This window comes from Plectropomus leopardus, chromosome 2 (genome assembly GCF_008729295.1).
Source record: "Plectropomus leopardus isolate mb chromosome 2, YSFRI_Pleo_2.0, whole genome shotgun sequence".
Lineage (NCBI taxonomy): Eukaryota > Metazoa > Chordata > Actinopteri > Perciformes > Serranidae > Plectropomus > Plectropomus leopardus.
Window position 1 is genome coordinate 9,590,758 of NC_056464.1, and position 22,389 is coordinate 9,613,146.

At 40.3% G+C, this 22,389-nt stretch overlaps 1 protein-coding gene and 1 pseudogene across 1 annotated transcript; both read right to left on the minus strand.

The window, feature by feature from the left end:
• Nucleotides 1–13,898: 13,898 nt before the first annotated feature.
• Nucleotides 13,899–19,728, minus strand: si:dkey-28n18.9 (sorting nexin-6). Its single transcript, XM_042497955.1, has 14 exons — nt 19,519–19,728; nt 19,216–19,326; nt 18,945–19,052; nt 17,530–17,590; nt 17,275–17,399; nt 16,703–16,786; nt 16,542–16,616; nt 16,393–16,423; nt 15,459–15,546; nt 15,284–15,323; nt 15,096–15,182; nt 14,865–14,954; nt 14,594–14,659; nt 13,899–14,488 (listed from the first exon to the last, which is right to left on the minus strand). Exons 1-14 carry the CDS (start codon nt 19,522–19,524, stop codon nt 14,351–14,353), a joined length of 1,110 nt encoding a protein of 369 aa, XP_042353889.1. The 5' UTR covers nt 19,525–19,728; the 3' UTR covers nt 13,899–14,350.
• Nucleotides 19,729–20,017: 289 nt separating this feature from the next.
• Nucleotides 20,018–21,470, minus strand: LOC121948527 (annotated as a pseudogene).
• Between the last annotated feature and the right edge of the window lie 919 nt (nt 21,471–22,389).

Below are 22,389 nucleotides of genomic sequence, written 5' to 3' on the forward strand. Positions count from 1 at the left end.
AGAAAAACAACAACACGTTTTTTTTTTTACAAATTCAGCTTAACATGGGGTGAGTAACAAATATACAAATGATCACTTTGTGGATGAAGTGTACCTTTAACCCTCTTTTCGCTCCTATTGCACACCCAGCTATCTGAGGAGGGAAGATTTCTCCTCGAGTTGCCTCTCCTTGTGTCTCTGTCTATGGAAGCCAGTGTTAATGTGCCTTTTAAAGTCTAATTAGGGAGAGATATTGGACAATACAAATAAACTTGATTTGACTTTGCTGGGCAGGGTGTCCTCCAATAATATGGATGGAGGCAATGATAAATCACAGCATCTGAACAAGCAGGAAGCACAGAGACAGCTGCTGACTCCTCTCTGGTCCTCACCATGATACTTTTAAGAGCCCAGTACCATCTGTGTGGAAAAACACTGGTTATTTTAATTAGCAGGCAAAACTATATAGAGAATTCTAGCAACAAACAAACTGAAAAGAGTATGTCTATACACTTACTGTCTTTAAAGGGATAGTTTGGATATTTTAAAGGGGGGCTGTATGAGGTACCTATCCATAGTCTGTTCATTACATAGAGTAGAAATGCCCTGAGTTTGGAGAAGCAGGTGGGAGTACCACCACGGAAGCTAAGCAATGTACAGTTGTGGACAGCAGCAGCAGCCAATGTATTTTAGTCACCTAAAAAAATCAATATCAGTTGAAGTGTACGCTGTATTTACCTTGCAGTCAGACATTCCTTTCAATCAGAGAACTGAAGTCCTAAATTTTGCTCCTTTCCAGCCCAATCTCAACTGATGTCCCCCGTCCACTTTCCTTTTGATCAGTTTCCTAAATACATTCACTTCACAGTCCTCCAAAGCAAGTCCATAATGCCTGCTCGGTGCATGCAATAAGTCCAGCTGGCAAAACACATCTGATGTAGGCAGCAGGGATGCAGAAGCTTTCATTATTCCATAAGAGTCATTCTGAAAGCGGTTGTTCAGTTCGATCAGATCAACTGATCATCGATCAGTTCAAATCAGAATCACTCCTGATGGGTGCAGACCTGCCCACTGTAGAGGCCACATGCGAGTCAGCAAACTTGGCAGGCAGCTCTCTGTTGCGTACGCCTGCTACATCCCAGTTCTGTACATCGTTTTTCTTCATGATGTCATCAGTTAGACTGATTATTCTCTCAAATTCCCCGTCTAAGTTACTCCTGAAAGCAGCGAAAGTTTCTTTGAGGCCCTCAATCATGTGGATACAGTCAGTCACTGACACAGATGGGGACTGTAGGCTTTTTGTCACAAAATCACTTGCACCAAACAGTTTAGAAAAAGCAACAAGAAGAAAAATGAATCTTTTGGTCTGTAGTTGTTGCCGGAGAGACTCTGCATCTATTTTGGTCTGACCTGATCCCTCCGCAAACTCACTCAGTGCTTCTAATATGACATCATACAATGTTAAAACTCGACTCACAGACTTGGATTTTGAACTCCATCTAATATCCGTGGAGTGCACAAGCTCCAGACGGGGTGCGTTGGGGTGAAGTTCTTCTTGGATTTGTAGAAATCGTGCATGTCTGTTGGCTCCGATCATGAAATGGTGCAGTGAATTCAAAACATCAAAAAATGTGGCCACAGTAGGAGACACTTTGGAAGCTGTTGAAAGCACCAGATTAAGACGGTGGGAGTGGTAGTGTACATACACTGCATGGGGAAAAGTTTTTTTGAGCTGCACCTGCACCCCAGCTTTCTCATCGGACATAATTGCTGCTCCGTCAAAACTGAAACCGACACACAATGCAGGATCCAGTTGCAGGGGTTTCAGTACTTCCAAAATCTTTTGTGTGATGCCAGATGATGTCATGTCATCTGTCGCGACAAATCCGACGGCTCTCTCTCTCAGGTTACCGTTATACACATACCTTAAGCAGACAGCAACAAGTTCTTTCTTTGAGAGATCCTTATATTCGTCAGCTAAAATGGCATAGTATGTGTCTGTCTGTGCATGCAGCTCCGCTTTAATTTTTCGGAGGAGTAGAGATGCTGCAGTTTCAAGGATATCATTCTGAATGTCAGGGCTCATCATTTTTGCGTTGTTTGGAAGCTCATCAAAGCGCTTTTTTATGTCAGGGTCATAATTGCAAATCAATTTGAATAACTCGAGAAAATTTCCTCTATTCAGGCTTTCTGTATCCTCCTTATGACCACGCAGTGCAATGCCCTGTTTTGCACAAAACAGCAAAATAATCAATGTCAACTTTTACGTGTGCCCAGTTTCTTTCAATAAGGTCAGTTAAACGCTCTTCTTTATCCTTTGTGACCTGATGTAGGATATCACTGTTTCCAGCTCGCTGTATCTCTATGTAACCTTTATGCCGGGCCATAGCAGAAGAGTGAGCTTTACTTTTTTCATGTTTCACACAAAACTGACCTAGATGTCCCCAGTCTTTCATTCCTATTTTTCTGAATCTGTCCTCCTTAATATCTGTGCTGAAGTGGCGACAAGACTTGCAAAAAACCGCATCCATTTTAATGCTGTACTCCAACCAACTGTAGCGGGCATACCATTTAGCGCAAAAATTCCTCCTCTTTCCACTGACTGTGCAGGGGAAAGCTTGAAGTTTCGGCCGGCATGGAGGCTCGTCCACCGCGGAGAGATCGGTGGTTTCCATGGACACGTCTGCCAAGTTGCCGTTAGCTGCAGCCTGTGTCGGAGCCGGAGGAGCCGCTGCCGTGGGCCTGCTTGTCGATGGAGAGGAAACATCCTCCTCGGTTGTAGAACTTGACTCCTGGAGGTCAAGTCTTGGTTTTTTTAAATAATTTATCAATGAACTCTGTTTCATTGCAAGCAGCACTCTAGCTACTAACACTTTTATCGCTCCTGCAGTGCTCGCTGGGCGGGGGGTCACAGTCAGGTCATTAGGTTGGTTGCCAGATGCAGGTGTCACAACCCGCTTCGCCTGATTACAATTTTTTATTGACTGATCGAGTTAACATGCCCAGTGCAGGTGTCGCAACGCATCGCCTGGTGGCAATTTTTACAAATTGATCGACTGGTGAGTCAAACATGTTAGGAAAAGCTATATATATATAAAATAAAATGCATTCAGTTTTTTGGGTGTGCCAGCTGGCTCTGTGGGTGGCACTGGCACACCCTGGCACACCCGTGGCTACGCCAATGGTACCACCGCTTTGACAGTGCTTTCAGCGAATGATCCCGACACCCTCCGCATCTGCATGATACGCCCCTGGAAGGCATCATTTGAGAATGCGTCCAGACAGAACCAGGTGCGTTGTTTTTATTTGCTGCTGGATGGCCTGACAGAACCTGACGCATGTGCATCATATGCCACAGAATGGCACTGGGTTGAAATGCTGCCAGTAACTATGTTATATAAGGAGGTTTGGTGTCAGGGGCAGTGGATGAGTCCAATAAACCCTGGACTTTCATGTAGGAGTCCAGTCTTTGCTTCTTGTCTGAATGTGATGGAGGTTTTTTTTCTGCATCTTACCGTGTGCTTCCTTACTCTAATCCCAACCATCTGTGCCAGTATGTGCATTGTTGTCCCAGCGTTGGTTGGCATGTGTTATGTTGTCTAAACATAACCATGTGCCATGTCATCCCACCATGTGCATGTATTGACATCACAGTGGCAGCATCCTGTAAAGAGTTGACGCAGAAGGATACTTAAAACGTAGTATGTAGATGTGGGAGTTCACTGCAAAGTGGCAATGTGATAACTTGGGATGAGAATGTGTTGTCTTTTCAGAGCCATCAGATTCCATAAACAAAATCAGTTATTTTACCTCACAGAACATAGGACCTGTTGGTCTACCGCTGCCTCATTCGTTTAGTGTTCATTGTTAGTGTTCATTGTATGACTTTGGTGTTTTAAAGGGTCAGTGTGGATTCAACAAAGGCACACAAGAACAAAGGCAAGGCAAGGCAAGTTTATTTGTATAGCACGTTTCAGCAACAAGGCAATTCAAGGTGCTTCACACAGAACAAAGACTAACCAATCCAGCAGGTTCTGTGTTCTGCGAGGTAAAATTACTGTTTGGTCAGTGGAGTCTGGTGGCTTTGAAGAGAGTATAGACAACAGCTTAAGTTCTCTGTTCGAAAGCACCGTCTGAAAGCAAGATAAAGCAGTGAAATTATTCTAAATATGGCATACTTTTTAAACTGATGTTGATATTTTTAGGGTGGCTAAAATGTAATTTGCTGCAGCCCCCATCCACGGCACTACATTAGTTTGTTCCCCTGTCAGTGCTCCTGCCTGCTTCCCAAAACTGGGGGACTGTCTGCCATCATCTACTGTATGTAATTCACTGACTATAGATGATTACCTCCTACGACTCCACTTCAAAAAACCCAAACTACTCCTTTAATGTACCCCCAGTCTTCCAGCCACATATGTGTGTGTGTGTGTGTGTCATAAAACACATCCTTCATCCTATAATACATCCACATAATCAGTGTAATAACACTGTATTGAATGGTATTGTATTACATGGTTTGCATGTGTTGTCTAAATGCAGACTTATGAGTCTATTGGACATAGTAAGCCATTATTTCATATAAAACAGTGCTATTAAAATGATCAATGTGATGTTGCTAATCAAGAATGCACCTGAGAACAAAAATCGTTCCTCTTATAAAAATGTTAAAAAATACAAACATTCAATTTTGAGTGTAACATTTTTAGCACTTAAACAGGACAGACATTAAACTCTTTTTGTTTGTCGTTGGTTTGTGTTCTCACAAACTATTAATTTCTGCAGTCACATAGTAATACACTGAAAAACAATTCCATTTAATATCCACTCATTCATATACCATCATTATGCCAAAAACAATGCACAACAATTTCACTATTGTCCTCAGAGAGAAAGGAAATTGTTTCTGCTTGCTCAGCTTGTTTTGCTTTGTTCCTTTTTTTCTCTCTCCTCTTAGCTCTTGTTTGCTCTGCAGCAGGAAGTATCTGATTAAAAACACAATCAGCACGGCGGCAGGCCCGTGCCTTCTAATCAAACCATAATGGGAGTTTACCATGCATTATCTCTGACTGGGATTTAATGAGACTTTAGCGTGCATTATCTCAAAGTGAAATTTAATAGCAGTATCCAGGGGGCATTCGCGATCCCATCTGTATCTCTTTGCCAAGTCTGAGTCAGAGGAAACAGCAGCAGGAAAGGTGAGGTGAGACTTGTCTTGAGCTCTGGAGTGAGCTTGGATACATCCCTGCAACAGATGCTCAACCTCTGTTTGCTGCAGGGCCTGGGATGACTTTCCATCTGGTTGCTTTGCCCTTGCATGTTTGTTTGGAGTATCAAGGTGGCGCAGTGAGCAGAGAGTCTGTCCTCTAACTAGTGTAGAAGGGCCTGGTTGTAGCCCCTTTGGCAGCGAGCATCACCCTGCTGAGGTGTCCTTGAACAAAACTGTGAATCCTGTGCAGCTCCAGGGGTACAGTGAAGTAGCTGGTGGGTAAAAAAAAAAAAAATAAGAGAGAGAGAAAGGAATGAAAAAGAAAGACTATTTTCTCCAGTGGTCATTCAATTTTCATTGAAAACTTTTAAATCAAAGACAAAGAATACATCAAATTAAACAAAAAAGGAATTTACTTGAATTCTCTGGAGAAGAAAAGATGATAAAATCTCTCTTGCTCACATCACTAAATGCATTTTAGTTTAACTACAATGACAGATAGTGTTTCAGTACCTTAGATCAGTCTCAAGACCACTTTTTAAAGGTCTTAAGCTGGAATTGGAATTAATCACATTTTTAAGCGGCCGCATCTCGGTTTAAACTGGTCACACAGAAATATGTGAGATGTTTTGAAATTACATGCAAGTCAATTGAAATCCTTCATCATGGTGGACACATGAATACCCTGGTTCAACGACATCATGCAACGAGCATTGGTTAATGTTACAACCTTATAGGCAGTATAAACAGAGAGAAATACTGTGTAGGTAGGTAGTTATCCTCCGGCATCTGGTGTTGACCTCCTGGGATGGTGTGTCAATTTATGCCTGTTACATGAATTATGTCTTTTCAAAATACACCTCATTTTTTATAGGAAATGCACAATCTCCACTTTTTACATAGTCGGTTTCAAAATGGTCTTACAACATTGGTTAAACACCTCATATTTACATTAATTTCCTTGTACACCAGAAGCACGTGGTCGATTTAGTAAAAAACATCATGCTTTGGCTCAACATTCACACAGGAAATAAACAACGGGCTCCCAGGTAAAAGTCCTGGGTTTGCTGGACTCATCCTCTACACCTACCACCTTCCCCTTTTAGGGACCTTCCAGCTCCTTACAATACATCATTACCAGCAGCGTGTCAAACTGGCGCCATCTGGCAGTGTGTACTACCTGAGCGAAAGGTACCCTTGTGCACTGATGTCTGATGCCCAAATCACTGACCAAGCAGTAATGCTCTTAATGAAAGGGCCTGAACTTTCACCCAGGAGACTGCTGTTTGTGTTCATGTGAAACTAAAAGTTATAGAGATCTTGCTTTAACTTAATGTACTTACAATCTTAATGTACTCATGTCACGTTAGAAAATACGTATGTCTCGTATGTAAAAAGTGGAGCTATTTAAACCAAATACACAATCTATCATCTAAAACTAACCAACTAGTTTGGTGCCTAAACCCAACTGTGTTGCCACGTAATGCTGTGTTCACGTCTCGGTCTCAGACAAAAAGGATTCAGAATTATATTTCCAGACAGGGCAAGACCACAACTGCGGGATATCCCTGCAAAAAAACAGGCTTGAATAAACATGGGTTAGTTGATTTCAGCCCCTTAGTGTTTGTATTTGTTTGCTCTCAGAAAACAAAGGGAAATTCCCACACATACATTTCCCCTCAGCTTTACCTTTTGATATTTTATCCAGACATTGCTCATGGTACACATAAGAGGGACCAAGTGTGCACACATCCACGCAAAAAGACTCAGGTCTACGACAAAGAATACTTTACTACAGGTCTTTTCATTTAATGCAGTGTTTCAAAACAATATTTTCCTCAGGCAAGTGTAACAGAGAAATGTTATACATACACACAAACTGTATGTACAGTATGGCAGGAAAAGAAGTGGGTGAAGAGGAATTTGTTTTCTGTGGGTGTTTTTTGGGGGAGAATGTGGACCTGTCAAATCAATTTTAGGAGTGAGTGGTTTGTCCCACATTTTATCTAAAGTGTGTCATGCAGTTTGGGACTTGCACTGGTCTGGTCTTGACTCTCTTAATACTCTCTGATCTCACTCATAATTTAGTCTCAGGTCAGGTGGTCTTGACTCCAACACTGATAACAGAAAAATACCATGTGTCAAACTCTCCCACCTCTGTCATGTTGCAGTGGTCATGCAAAACAACTGTTACTACAATGGTCACCACGTGTCACCCCATGCAGCATGCAACGTGCTGTTGGTTACGCTGTTGGCGATGGAGACTGAAAAAAGGGCCACATGTTGACGACATGTGACAAAATGACCTCTGGAGCAGAGAGCACGATTGTGTGGGTGCGTGGTCAAAGCTGTTGTGGAAAAAATTGATGAATAATTGATTTTACTCTAATGGGCGCATTTGTAGCTGTGTGGGTGAGTGTGTACCTTGAGTTGTGTACTTGTTGTTTTCACTGTGCTGCACGTTTGCGTGACAAAACATTATCAGCATTTCTTAGATAATGTGTTTCCTTCTTTAATATTTAATTGAATGCCTTTTATGTGAGAAAAAAAAAGAATTACTACGACATGACATTGGGTGATGGACAGTTTTTCCTCCTCGCTGCATATCTCCTGTTAGTATTTCCCATGTTGCGGTATATTCTGAGAACACTGTTGTGTATTAAGCATGGCAGGGAAGTCATCACCTCATCATGTCAGCCTGTCCAGGGGTTCGCTGCTGACATTTTTCCTGCAAACCTAATTAACAATATCATACCATCACTCGCAATCCCTTGGACGCATGACAAGCAGCCAGTACGAAAGTATTAATATTTATGGCTTCATTCAGTGGTGAACAGAGAAACTGAGTAAATTAGCAAGTCTAATGCTTTGCAATGCTGTAATCCACTGCAAGGGGAGAAAATTGATACAGTATCCACCATCCAAATCATCAGTGGAGTGCTGCCATTAGGGTTGATTTTAGGGCTGAGAGGCTCTATTTTGTAGCATTCACCTTGTGCTGCACATTCAGGATGGACTGCGCCTTACAAAGCTGTATAAACTACAGATGGTTAGGGCATCTGCATTATGGCATTTGTCTCTTTCTCTCCCTCTCCTCCTGTCTCCATCTACAAACTTTTAATGAGTCATAATCTGTGTACGGCAGTGATTAGATTTAATGAGGTGCCGACAACCTTGGGTTGACTCGACTCAGCTGCAAAGCTGCAACACGCTCACTAATTTGTGACAGAGCAGAGCTGAGCCTCGGACCTTATGACAGAATCGCCATGCAGGTGGATACTTAAAAAAATGTTCCTCCTTTTTTTTTTTTTTTACAAGACCTCTGTAATTGGCAGGGATGTCAAGTTTCAGTTGGAAAGTTGGAAAAAAGAGAAACTTTCATACTCTGTAGTCAAGCTTGCAGCTTCCCAGGAGTCGCAGGATCTCAAAGGTATCAAAGATGGCTGTGAAGATGGAGAAGAGCAATGTGGACGACTGAAGGTGAAACCAGCCAGGGAAAGAAAAGACAAATTTTCTGATTTATTGCAGCCACCCTAAATTAATTGTATTAGGTGAATCAAAACATTTGTCATCAGTATGTTGAATTTATTTGCATTAACTGCAATTCATCAGTAATTCAAATCTAGTCTATTTTATTTTGTGACCAGATGTTGTAGTACAAGTAAAAGAATACAATTAAAGAAGTATGAGACACAATATAGAGTGTTCCAGGAATTAGTCCTTATACCAGGAAATGAGTTAACATTTCAGCACTTCCCTCATGTCAAAGACAATAGAGTTTGTGTTAGATACTTCAAGTAAGGTCTGTGGTTAACACAAGCAGAAGAAACTTTCATGTTTTGTTCTAAGATATGAAATATGTTAGTAAATATGACAGTTGTGAACTTCTAGATGTCTTTAAAAAGGCGGTTGTTAACTAGCAGCTAAATGAGAATATCAAACATCATCACACTGAATACAGCTTCACAGCCTCATTCTGGTGGTGACATTAAGTCATGCAACTGTAATGTTCTTTGTTTTTAGCCTAACATTTGTTTTTTTACCTCTGGCAATTGCATTTAGGCTTCAAATATCCTGAAAGTGGTGTTCATTTGTGAAGATTACATGTATTTGTGAAGATTTGTGAACAAAACATGTAAGTATCATAAACCTTTGCTTTCCACAGAGCTTATTTTCCAAAATCCAATGGAAAAAAAATTCTCACTTTCCCTCATGGTTTTCCTGTGTCCTTAGTCTTCCCTGTGTTTGTCTGTTTACCTCCTGCTCTCTAACACACCTGTCTTTTATCAGTCTTGTTTGTCTTTGCTTGTTAGAGTCTTACCTGCACACCTGTTTTGTTTAAGTCTTGTTTGCTCCACCCTTGTGTTACCTGCCACTGCTTCGATTTTCAGCCAACCCCGGTGTTTCCCTCCTCTTACCTGTGTTCTCATACCCCAGCTGTGTATTGTTCTCCTGATTAGCCTCCTGTGTATACCTGTGTGTTCCCCTTTGTTCTTCATCAGTTCGTCTGTGATTCTACCTTGTGATCCTGCCCGGTTATCCTCCCTGCTGTTTTAGTCATGTTTAGCTCTGTGTTATCCTTGAGATACTGGTTTGTTTCAGTTTGGTTTTTGCTTTGTATTTTATGTGTACTTTGTGATTTTGGTAATCTGTTTGTCTTTTGGGCATCATAATCAGCATTAAAAGCTCACTTTTTGTTTGCAATTTTATTTTTGTTTGCTTTTTTATTCTGCATTTGGGTCCCCATCCAAACTCCCCCATGACAAAATCATCATTCCTGCAGAAACTTATTATGGAAGGTGATTAGGACCATGTGAAAAATTTGAGCACTGAGTCATAAGTCTGACAGAATTCCAACATTAATCTAAGAATATGATAAATGCGTCACTCTTTTTGGCCCCAATCCTCTTACGAGGAAGACACAGGAGCTGGCAGATGAGCTATCTGCTCTAACAAGGTACTTAGATTTTATCAACATAAGACATACCTACGACAATTCTTATGACATGTTACCATGATTCATTCATTAAATTATTGCAGCAACATATAAATCACCCAGTGCAGATTTATGACTGAAGACACCTAAGAATGAGAAAGCAATAAAAACACCTCCTGTAAACACTGAATAAAGACTGTTAATCAGCTCTGGACTTACCAATTCTATAAAATCATGGACATAGCTACTGCAATTTCACCCACTGGTTTATGGATTCCCATTCTGAAACCTTGAGTTCTGCATTTTGGCCGCTGCCATCTTGATTCTTTTTTAGCCAGAGGTGACCGTATTGGACAAGAGAGTAAAGCCTAGAGAAGCAAAATGTGGATCCAACTGAGAGGCTGAGAACATGATGAGCTGACAGCCTCACCCTCAAAGTGGCTACTCCTTTAATTATGCATAACTTTAAGGCTTAATAAAATGTAAAAGGCGAGTTATATAAAAATTCTCCCCCCGTACAGTTGTCATGCATGTAAAAATTAGCTGCAGAGACCAAAACCATTTTTTTGTATCGGAATGTAAACGTGTTAATTTCTGCTGTAAAGTTGGCCATTTTAACATAGGAGTCTATAGGGATTGACTTGTTTTTGGAGCCAGCCTCAAGTGGCCATTGAAGAAACTGCAGTTTTTGTTACTTCCATGCTAGCTTCATTTTTCAGCCCCAGAGATTGCCATTTTTGGCCTGACAACAGATTTTTTTTAAACATGTCACAAACTGTGGTTACTCATCAAACTAGTGTAGTGTAGCTTTGTTGTGAGGGCTGAGTCACACTGTGTATTCATTCAAGCTATTGCCTTCACTTCACACTTGACAAGCCGATCTCTGTCATGCCATAGGGTGGTGTGCTGAGTGCTGCCTTTACACCAGTAATGAGCTACTTTAGCAAATCAGCTCTAAGTGCATGTTTTCAATGGGATGCACACTCACACACACTCACTAACAGACACAGAGCGTTGCCATGATCTCTCCGTCCTTGATCTGGGTCATGCTCCCAGCACAGCTAAGAAGGGCTCTCATTAATGTGTGTGTGTGTGTGTGTGTGTGTGTGTGTGTGTGTGTGTGTGTGTGTGTGTGTGTGTGTGTGTGTGTGTGCACTCACCATGTGTGCTAGTTAGCTCCTGCAGCCCCAAAATGAAAGCAGCAGACATGTGGCTCCCCTGTTGTGAAATTCATCTGGTATAATGCAGTTAGAAGCAGCGGGATGGAAGCATCACGGCGTCGGATAATAACGGGGAGAAGAACGTTGCAATATATAGAATGCTGTTAAAAAATACATGGAGATTTCCATTTGTGTTGCTTACTGTAGGTACAGCCTAATGCATTGTGTTCATCATCCCACACACCTGACGGGCTTGTATCCACGGAGTGTTTTTCTCAGGTAGATCAGAAGCATTCACATAAAGCAGAAGAAAGACAGAATCATAAAAATGCTCCATAAACTTCTTACGTTTAACTTTTACTGTGCCTCATTAAAACCAATAAACCACAAAAATGGAGTGCAAACCCAAATGGTGAAATTGCTAGATTAATGATCAATAAATGTGTGCACTATAAGGACAGTGAATGTCTTTTTGTTACTACCTCAACAACATAAAATGGGGTATAAAAAGCTAGAGTGGCGTTTCAGTGACTAGGTGATCGGATATAAACGTAAAATTTGCTTTCGCAATAAATTAAGAGATATAAACAGGATGCAACTGAGAGTGAAAATAGATCAAGCTGCTGAGGTACAATATGTATTTTCTCATGGGAGTAAAACAAAGCAAGTTCCCACAACAGCTGTCTTTGCTTTATTTTGTGCTGAAACAGGTCAAGCCAACAGTATTAGCACGCCTATTTGGGGACTGTTGTCTTTTTGTGCACATTTTTTATTTGATCACACATTTAAATGAGTTTCTAGGCATGGATGGATTATAAAACTGGCCTACTAGGTGAAGGCATAGGGGCCAAATAGGGGACCCCCTGGCCTTCAACTGCAAAATGTCACTCAAATAAGCTTCTACTAACCAGGAAGCGACTCAGAATGACCACAAAGTGACATAAAAAAGACCACAAAGAGATTCAAAGGAATTGCAAAGAAACACAAAATAACAGGGGCAAAACAACAACAAAGAGGCACAAAATAACTGCAAAAGACACAAAAATACCCCAGAGACACACAAAACCACATATAGATGCATGAAGATTACAAAGAAATGCAGCAGCACCACCAGGGCAGAAATTAACAACATCGGTAACCAAGATTGCATGTTTCCTGGTTTTTAGCATGTAGTTACATGTAGCAGTGTACTTGCCTAAGGGCATTTTCTGAGTGAAAAATCCCTAATAAGAATTGTTAAACCAAAATCTTCACAACCAGACATGTTCCAGAGAGAATATGATCTGAAATTAACATCAGCAAACAATATTAATTTTAGCATTAGCATGTAGCTACATGTGGCATTGAAGGCTACGTGTGTAGACTTTAATAATACCTGGACAGTGCACCAAAGGTGGCGCCCAATCATTCTGATGGAGCTGCTCGCCTGGCACATACGCCAAAAAAGTTTTCTAACTTTCGTGTGTGCTTGTTTGCATTTTTAGCTGTCCTGTAAACAGTTTTACAGAGGTCTCTTTAATAATGGTGGCCTATGGGGAAAATGCTCTCTGGGCCGCAGGTGATTTCTTTGCTGTAGTACTGCAAGTGGCCACTGGGAAAAATTTGCTGCATGGCTAAACAGCCTTCCCGGGGGGCCTATGTAATCATATGCAGAGGCATGCCAGTAGGCATTTTGTAGCCAAAGTAATAAAAATATTAGAAACAGAGTATTTCTAATGATCTTATGCCTGAAGTTTTACTCAGAATTCTTTAACATACATTTACCTCATTATTTGAAACTTTGGCCATATTTAAATATGAACATCTGACATTGTAACATTGTATATATGACAGAAAATAAGGAAAAACATAATAGCCCCCCTTTAAATAATAGATAAAATGATTTATACATTCATTTGTTGTTCGTGAGCATTGTGGAGTTCTGAGGCTGAGAAAGAGCAGTAGTTATGAAAGTGGAGAAAACAGACATGAAAATGATATCAGGTTACAGGATCATATATCTCCCAAGGGGAGGACAACATGTGCCATCCAGTGTCTGGGGTAGGCAGCCTTTCGTTTGAGCCAGGTTTATACCAAATGATTCTATCCATTAATTCCTTCTGTTTGGGTGGGCACTTCATGGCATGATTGCTCTTTATCTACTCCTTCATTGTCAAACGAGCCAAACCTCCTCTCCACCCTCTCATCTTATGAGTCCAGTCATCTATCTCTCTCTGACTCATTCTCTCAAATGGGAACCACTCCTCCTTATTCACCCAACGGAGAGATTACAGGCCGGAACAGATGAGATGAAGCGCACAGCAGTGCTGAGATATGAACCTACAGTCCGCAGGAGACAGAGAAGGGGGGCACGACATTGTGCTTATGTGTAGAAATTTTTTGTTAAGTGCGTCAGAGTTTTACACCAGATCCCATTACAGATTTCATAGAATCACATGGAAAATACAATGATTTCTAAGAGAGATGATTACAGTTATTCACACAAAGCCAGAATAACTTCGAAAGGCAAACAAAAAGCCAGCACAGAGTGCCCTTGCTGCCACGTCCTTGCAGGAGCAGTCAAACCAACTGATTAATGATCCAGGAGTAAGAAACACACACAAAGGCAAGCAGGTACTTTGGGAATCAATTCATCACACTTTATTTTGTGTGACCCGGCTGATGTGGTGGCGGCTGGAGAGCAGCACAATACACTCTCAGCACAAATGTATGAGTGCAATACAGAGCAAATACACACGAACACACAATGGCCTCACAGGGCGACAAATCCACTGCAAAGAAAACCATCATCTCTTCTGGGGGTTTATTGGTATGAGTGTGATTGAGGAGAGACTTGGGGAAATTGAGTATGTGTATGATTTATAGAGATTCATGTTGTTTGATTATCAGGAGGCATTCCCTTTCTCTTTTCATTATATTTTGTTTTTGTTTTCTGGTTTTTTTTACACTGGATGTAATTGAATCCAATAAAGAATCAGACTTCAGCACAACAGGGTGAAGGACATGTTTGGGTTACCCCATGCTATGTTTAGACACACTGAGGATGCTTCATTAAGTGTGGGGTCACTAGGCCATCCCTCTTAAGGATTGCAGGTGCTGGCTGAACTGGTCAGCACTCTCTTTGGCTGTAACAAGCTGCTTTTCACACCACAGAACCAGAGCCTGCTGCAACATCTTCACACGTACACTCTGCAGCTGTGCAATCTGGGAGAAAGACATCACAATCATGTTTACCAATAGGATGTTACTCATTACACTTAAGATGGGTAAGCCGTGTAAAAATTTCCAGTTTTGATTTTGATGTTTTACCTCCTGTTTAGCCACTTCACAAATGTGATTAAACTCCGTCTCTGTTGCTTTCTTCACCTCCTCCATCTGATGAATACGGAGAGCATGTCATTGTAATTATATACTTCATACAGATTATACTTTAATCTAACGCCCTCTCATCAGCTTTCCTGCTCTGTGGTTGTCTACTAAATTATATCAGTAAAACACTACTGACACCTGCTGGTCAAATTAAACCATGTACATCTGATCCAATAGTGTGTTCTTGTGTCACATGTGCGCAGACACTCACAGCAGCCTTCTTCACTGGTTTGGCCTTCTCTGCATTCTTTCGGGCAGTCTCTAACTCCACTAGTTTACAGGTTCTCCTGAAGAGCATCTCCTGTGTCGGACATAGTAATCATGTTTAAGACAGGAATATTAGTCAGATGTTTCAGCAATGACATGCCATATATTAATAGAAGGCCATGAATCAAGGTAGATGGAGGGACGGCATACACAAGATTAGAACTAGAAGACACACCTTTTTTGCCTCCTGGTACCGTGACTCCAGGTCCAAGCCTAGCCCAAGAGTGTTCATGTCGTTCTCAGCAACTTTTGTCATATTTTTCTGCCCATGCACAAATGTATTATGTTTATTATTATTTTGCATATTTGGTAAAGCAATGGTTCATTGCTATGTTAATATATTCCTATATTTATACACCTTACCTTCATAGAATCAAATACTTCTGATAATTTCACACAGGCCCTATAGGGAGAAAGCTGTTAATATGTCTACTTTTTGTTTATCACGCTAATTTACTGTAACTTGTACACAACGTTCTCAGCATTGATTCTGAGTACATGTGATATTGGCCTGGGACCGATGCTATTATTGTCTCACTTAGTGAAAGCCTGTTTGTCAGGGTCCTCCCCGTGTTCCACGCAGAGATGCAGAGCAGCTGAGAAGTGCCCACAGGCCACTGCTATTTCTGCAAACAGATAAAACATAGAAAACACACATCAGATTTGGAACAAATACAATTTTCATTGTAATGTGGATGAACACTATTACACTACATATCGTCCTATAGATTTCAACTGTATAATCTGAATATGAATAAATCCCAAATACAACGGAGAGCACTTATGTTATATGGAAAGGATACAAGTTTCATCTCTGTTAACAAAATAACAGAATAATTACATACAAACCACAGCTGGTTGTGACTAGAGATGAAACGGTATGAAAATTTGTCATCAGGATTAAAGTGACCAAAGTGATCACAGTTACCAGTATTGTCTTGGTATCGTTACACTGTGTTGGAAAGAATGTAGTGATGCACATGCTGAAACCAGTATCATCACTGGGTTTGCCTGCTGCATGTCAACTTTGTAGTCAAGAGAACAGCAAGACAAGTATGCTGCGCCTGCGGATGGGAGACTAACTCTCACTAAATTTGGTTAATGCTAGACAGTATTTAACATGGGTTCTCAAAGCATGATAATAAAACACTGTTTGAAAGACGATCAAAATTTGAAATACTAATACAAACCATCAGGAAATTTGCCACAATTTATTATGAAACCCCTAACCATTTGTGTGTGTGTGTGTGTGTGTGCACGCACATGTGTTTTTATTTGGAGGGAGGGCACTGTTGTTAAGTTCTTTTCATTATATCTTGTCTTTGTAACGTATAATGTTGTTATTGCTGAAAATAAGAAAAAATATTGCTAGATATAATAAATGCCAAAAAACCCTCCACCAAATCATGAGCACTTCATGTGTCCTAAACTTTAAATAAAAGGAAACTCTGTGAAAACAGTAATTTGCTTACTTTGCTCAGTTTGCACCACATCCAGGAATCTCTGCAAGACAAACCAAAGAAATCACACTGGACAGTTACTGTGTGTCTGGTTGTTTGAGCAATGAAAAAAAAGTCGGACAAAACACACACACACCCAAAACAAACAGTGACTGGCTCACCTCTGCTGCAGTCTTGGCATAGCTGGTTAGAAGAAGGTTATGATCACGTTCAGTTTGAAAGAACTCATCCACATCCTGTGGACAAAAACGTTGCAGTAATAAAACCTCATATACAGGTGTAGAGGCTGTAAACTCTGTTTATATGAGTCCCGCTTGCGTACCTTGTGACCTTCTTTCCTCATCTCCTCCACAGCCTGACTCAGCCGGTTGAAAATGTTCTTCCTTACTCTCTGTCTGCCCGGAGGCTATACACAAGGACACAAATAAGCTGGAAATTTTTCAGGGTAATACCGTTTAAAGGAAAGCATTTGTAAATCACTTATGATGAAGTCTTGGAGAATTTTTTTTTTTTCCTCGCATGCCTCCCCAGTGAACAAAGAATCCAAAAACTGAAGAAATTCTTCATGAACTTAAGTCATAGGGATCCACATTTAACAACAGCAAAACTATGTAAAAGTGTTTACAACCTCTCACTTGTGCAGTATAATCCAGGCCAGTTAACCAAGTATTTTCTACATTTTTTATTCTTCGTTCAACATGGAGGCATGCAAGAAAATCTGTTTTTCTCATGAATTCAATGTAACACAGGTTGAGAAATTGATATAGAAATGACTATTTAGAGGGTCAAGTATTCTTCCCAACATGAGTACCACATTGGACTCTTTTGTATCAGAAAATTCTAAGCGTTAAAAAAGAGGACTTAGAAGCTAGCTGTTTATTTTTGTTCACTTACATCTGAGCTTATCAGGAAGATCTCCACAGCTTTGTTTTTGCTGAGTATGCTGTGTGTTGCAATCTGCTGGAGGAAGGTTTCCAGTGCTTTGCAGTATGGCAGCCACTCGCCTAAAGCAAGGAGACCTGCAGGAAAACATTTTGATCATAATCTACACTTAATGTCACATTCAACACTCAGAACAGAAATCGAAACAGAGGATATATTTGGTAAATCTGACTTTTATTTAATTATTTTTGTCTCAGATGTACTCACCAAGCTGTTTGATAACTTTGGCAGATGCATTCACCTGAGCCTTTGCAGGAAGAGGTGGAAACTTGAAGAAAAACAGAAAGTACTATTTTATAACTGTCAATTTTATACTGATACACATGACAACAGCTTTTTTTCATTTGGCACTTTGTTTGGGAAAGGAACATAAATAAGGTTATTACTTTTTGAAATGAGTTATGTTTGCATTTACAGTTTGCACACATTGAACTCTAGATCGGATAATGCTTGCCGTGTGCTTGTAAAATACATGACAAATACAACCCTGTGGCACACACACAGTCATACTGGGAAGTGGTGTACAAAAACTACTTCCTGACAGGATACTGTTGCATTTTCTTGAAAGAAAAACAAAAAAAACTTCTATTTAACTTTCTGCAGCGCTAGGACAAACACTACAATCAGCTTTCCGATAGCAAAAGAAAGCAAGATTTAAAGAATAGAGGAAGCATTTAACAATGCTCCCCATAACTTAGCTGGTGGTAGCACATTTTCTAAGCAGCGGATAAAGGGTAAATTTGGTATATTTAAACCTGGACCCTATATGCCATGTTTTGTGTCTGTGACTAATGGAAAAAAACAATATTTTAAATTGGTCCATTATAGAGCAACAGGGCTTCAGCTGGGGGTGGAAAAACAAGCTGCAATGTCACTACTTGGGGAATGTTTGCACCATCAATTTATGTTCACTAATAGTGCTTGTTTTTGTGACTGCCAGGCTCAAATTATCCTCTGACAACATTATGGGAAGGATCCCAACGGACATCTTTTTGTTAAAAAATAAAATCTTTTTGTTTAACCAGAAACAGCCCCTTTCTCTGTAGGGATCCTTCCCATTGTCTTATAATATCAATCTGAGCCTGTCAGTGGCAAAAACAAGCCCTTTTAGTGAAGGTAAATTGCTGTGCATAATTGATCCCAATGGTAACATTACAGCCTGTTTTGCAGCTGCAGGCTGCAGCCTTGTGGTTTAATACTGGACCATTTTTTTAAAAAACTGATGTTCCCAACAGTCATTTAAAAAAGGGTTCAGGTTGAAAAATACAGAAACTACCCATAAAGTCATTGTATGAAGTAAACATTTTTGTTTGTGATTGTCTCAGTTACGAAAGCACTGTGTTACAAGAGCTTATAATTTCATGTTATCATTGATAGTCTGCTGCTAAGCTCATATTCTGAACACACCTAATTCAGCCATTGGTGAATCTACAATAGGTAGTTAGAAAAAAAAATAACATAAAGCAGCATGCACACATCAAAGAGGAAGTTTACAACGGTCCCACAGAATCAACATTTTAGTTTGTCCCTGATTTGGCATTGGTATTTTACTAATCTTCTTGTTGTTGGTGTGCATACGTTTATGAGTCAAAAATCATGTGTAGATGAAATAAAATACTGACTATGACTCCCTGTATCCCGGGCACATCCTCCTGAGAAAACAGGTGGTGCTGCAGCCAGTCAAAATCATTGTAGCTCCGGTACACATGGTACTCCCCTGTCCCGGACAGCTGGCACAGACAAGAGAGACAGCATGTCATCCGAGCAGTCTGTTATTGCAATATCATAATTTAAACAAATCATCTGACCTATCCTGGTGCTTTTCTGCATTGATCTAGATCTAACGTTAAACAATGCTTGCAGAAAATAACAAGAAAACAAATCATTTTTCACCTTTTGAGATACAATTAGGAATGTTAGTGTGTCCCCGTCTTTCACCACCTCTGTAAGCTTGATGTTATGACCGTGGACACTCAGAGTAGACGTCCCTTCTTTTACTTCTTCCTGTTTTAAAAAATGTGGTGAACAATTGTATTAGTCCAGCAGCTGGGAGTAAATTCACATCAAGCTAAATTTAATGGGAATAAAAACGTAACTTAGCCCACACTGTGTATGCTGTTGTCTGTGTGGAGTAAAAGACTGTCACATGACACTCCTGCACTCTTGGATAAACAGAGGATTTTCATGCATACTTACCATCATTGTCAAGCTTGCAGGTCAATGATTCCAGTGTTTTATCTGCTACGTCAAAAGCTTAAATCTCTGTTTACCTCGATAAAAGTGCATAAAGCTGTAAAGATCTTTTGTCTCGTATTGGCTTTAGTGCGCTCGCACTCCAACTGCTGAGAAGGCACAGGATATCCTCTGGGTCAAAGTGCACACTGGTCCTGCGAGAAATGGAGTAAAACAGTGCCAGATCTAAAGTGCTGGCGCAGGAAAAAAGATGAGTAAATGGTGTGTTAGTCAGTAACTCCGGGGCTTCGACACACCCTCACAGGAAAAGTGGCTTAACGGTCCAATCAGTTCCCCCCAGCTGTCAAAGTTACAGCCTCACAAACCTGTAAACAATCGTTGAACTCACATGTTATCCCATAAAAGAGGCAGTACACATGCAGCTACCTTATGGTCTATGTAGCTGAATCTTATGTAGAAAACAAGACACAGATACTGAGATACCAATTCAATATGGAGACTTTATTATCAACATATACAATAAATTTAAAAAGTCATACAGGACGCAGGACAAACAAACTGAGTATTTAGTAGAATAGGTCTTCTTCATTTTCATCCTCATCCCCGTAATAAAAGCTGAAGCCAGGCGCTTCAAAACTGTAATGTTCATTTGGACCATCCTCTTCGTCCTGATGAAAGCTCCAGCTGAAATAATGATCCTCCATAAAGGGACTATCGTCAAAGTCATGGAAGAGGTCTTGAAAACTGAAGGAGAAGCTTGTCTCATCTTCATCCTCATGGTCAACAGACTCTTCATTGTTTAGGAAAGCCTCGTGGCCCTCACTGTCATACAGCCTCCTCTTCTCCTTGTTGGAGAGCACCGTGTAGGCTAGGGGAGGAGGAAACAGACATATTAACTTTGGTTGAGGCACAGCAATGAAACTAGTCCTGGGTGCAAATTTATTATATACAGTGACGGTTCAAATGGGGGGCAAGGGGGGGGGGCTGACCCTCCACTGCCTTTGCTTATGTTTATATGTGGTAGGGGGGGTGGTGGTGGTGGTGTGGTGTGTGTGTGTGTGTGTGTGTGTGTGTGTGTGTGTGTGTGTGAGTATGTGTGTAGAAAAGTAGGCCTGCAGACACACTGAGGCTCATGCTTTTCTGAAATGTATATTTTATCATGAAAAGCCATTGAAAAGTTTTTAAGTTTTGTCCAAGAGTTTGTCAGTTGAGGCCCCCCATTGTTGATTCTATTGCTACAGCCTTGCAAAAGGGGCAGACAAAATATGAGAAACCCCTGTCCGTATAATGCATAATACAGATCCACAGCGACAAAAAGTGAACTTACAGTCTTGTGAAAGTTGGTTTTACTGCAGGGCTGTTGTTTTAGACTGCATCAGTATTTGCTGTATCTACCTTTTTAAAAAGCCCACTATTTATGACGTCTAGAGAATAAATAAGTAATTCGTTTTTAAAGTAATATAACTAATTTCCCTTACCTAAACAATACAGAATACATCATTATAAGTAGGTCAGTGTGTTGCAGAGGTGTTTTACCTTCAGCAATCTCTCTGAAAGTCCTCTCTGCATCGGCGCACTGTTCTTATCTGGGTGGTATTTCACGGCCAGTTTGCGGAAAGCCTTCTTTATCTGGCTGTCAGTTGCTGTTGGCTCAACATTGAGGTATCATAGTAACTTCTGCTGGACGCTGATGCAGCGGGCATGGCGTCAGATAAGCAGAGCAGCAGGACCACGCAGACCTGCATCCAGTGGAAAACACCTTGCACTGCCATGCTGAGGCGGCTGGGGTCAGATGAGGAACTAAAACTCAACTGTTGCACAAAGACGTTATCTGGAAGTACAGTTACCGCGCGGTTTGACAGCTCATCTTCATATGTAACGTCGTATAACGCTATCAGGTCTACACGTCAGCAGTCAGCTGTGTGCTACTCTGTCAAACCAGTAAGACACATAAGATCGTTTACTTAACCAGATGGCAGCTTTCAGACTGAATATGTTACGCCTATTTTAACCCTTTAGAGCCTGGATCAATAACAGTTTTGTTGTGGTGCGCTCGGACGCCTTTCATCAGCATCTAAACCTTTGGAAACTGAGAATCTATTTTTCTTTTGAAAACATGGGACATGGGCATCAGCTAGGCCAAAAAAAAAAAAAAGTCTGAAAACTGAAAATAAAATGAAATAAAAATAAATAGTAAAAGCTGGCGTAGAAAATCACCTGAAAATGAACTAAGAATTTTTTTTTTTTTTGGGGGGGGGGGGGGGTGATTATCAAAAAACTATTTTAAAAAACGTCCAGGAAACTATACTATTATACATATATACTATTTTAGTTATATGTATATGTTTAACATTATGTTGAAGAAAAAAAATATATATACATATATATTTTATATTATTTCTTATTTCTAATATAGCCTATATATATATATATATATAATATATATTTTTTTTTTTTTTTATTGCAATCGGGCAATTGTCTTGTTTTTTTTTAAATTTTATTTTTACTTCTTTTTTTCCCGTGGTAATTTTCTTGCAACTTTTTTTTTTTTTTTTTTTTTACGAATTTCTTGCGAAATTTTGGTCTGTTTCTTGTTAAATTACTCATTGCCTTCTTTCCATGTTTTGCTCTAAAGAAATCAAGCCAACTTGCTCAGGTTTCAAAGGGTTGAATAAAAATGTGTGTCAAATTAAATTTAACCCCTCCGCGGCTGTATCGCTAACTCACCGTCGTTTATCGATAAGAGTACCTCTGCGTGTTATAAAATATTTAAACCGAGTTTTACTTAATTCCAGGTTTAGAAAAAAGAAAGAAAAGAAACACACACAAAAAACGTCCTTCAGTGCAATTCGGTGTTATCGCCACGAGAGAGCA

What these genes read in the sequence shown, in the direction of transcription:
- si:dkey-28n18.9 (XM_042497955.1), bottom strand. An exon ending in CAAAGTTATCAAACAGCTTG is followed by an intron (nt 17,400 to 17,529) that starts GTGAGTACATCT and finishes GTTTTCCTGCAG; the next exon opens with GTCTCCTTGCTTTAGGCGAG. An exon ending in AAGTATTTGATTCTATGAAG is followed by an intron (nt 15,183 to 15,283) that starts GTAAGGTGTATA and finishes GTGCATGGGCAG; the next exon opens with AAAAATATGACAAAAGTTGC.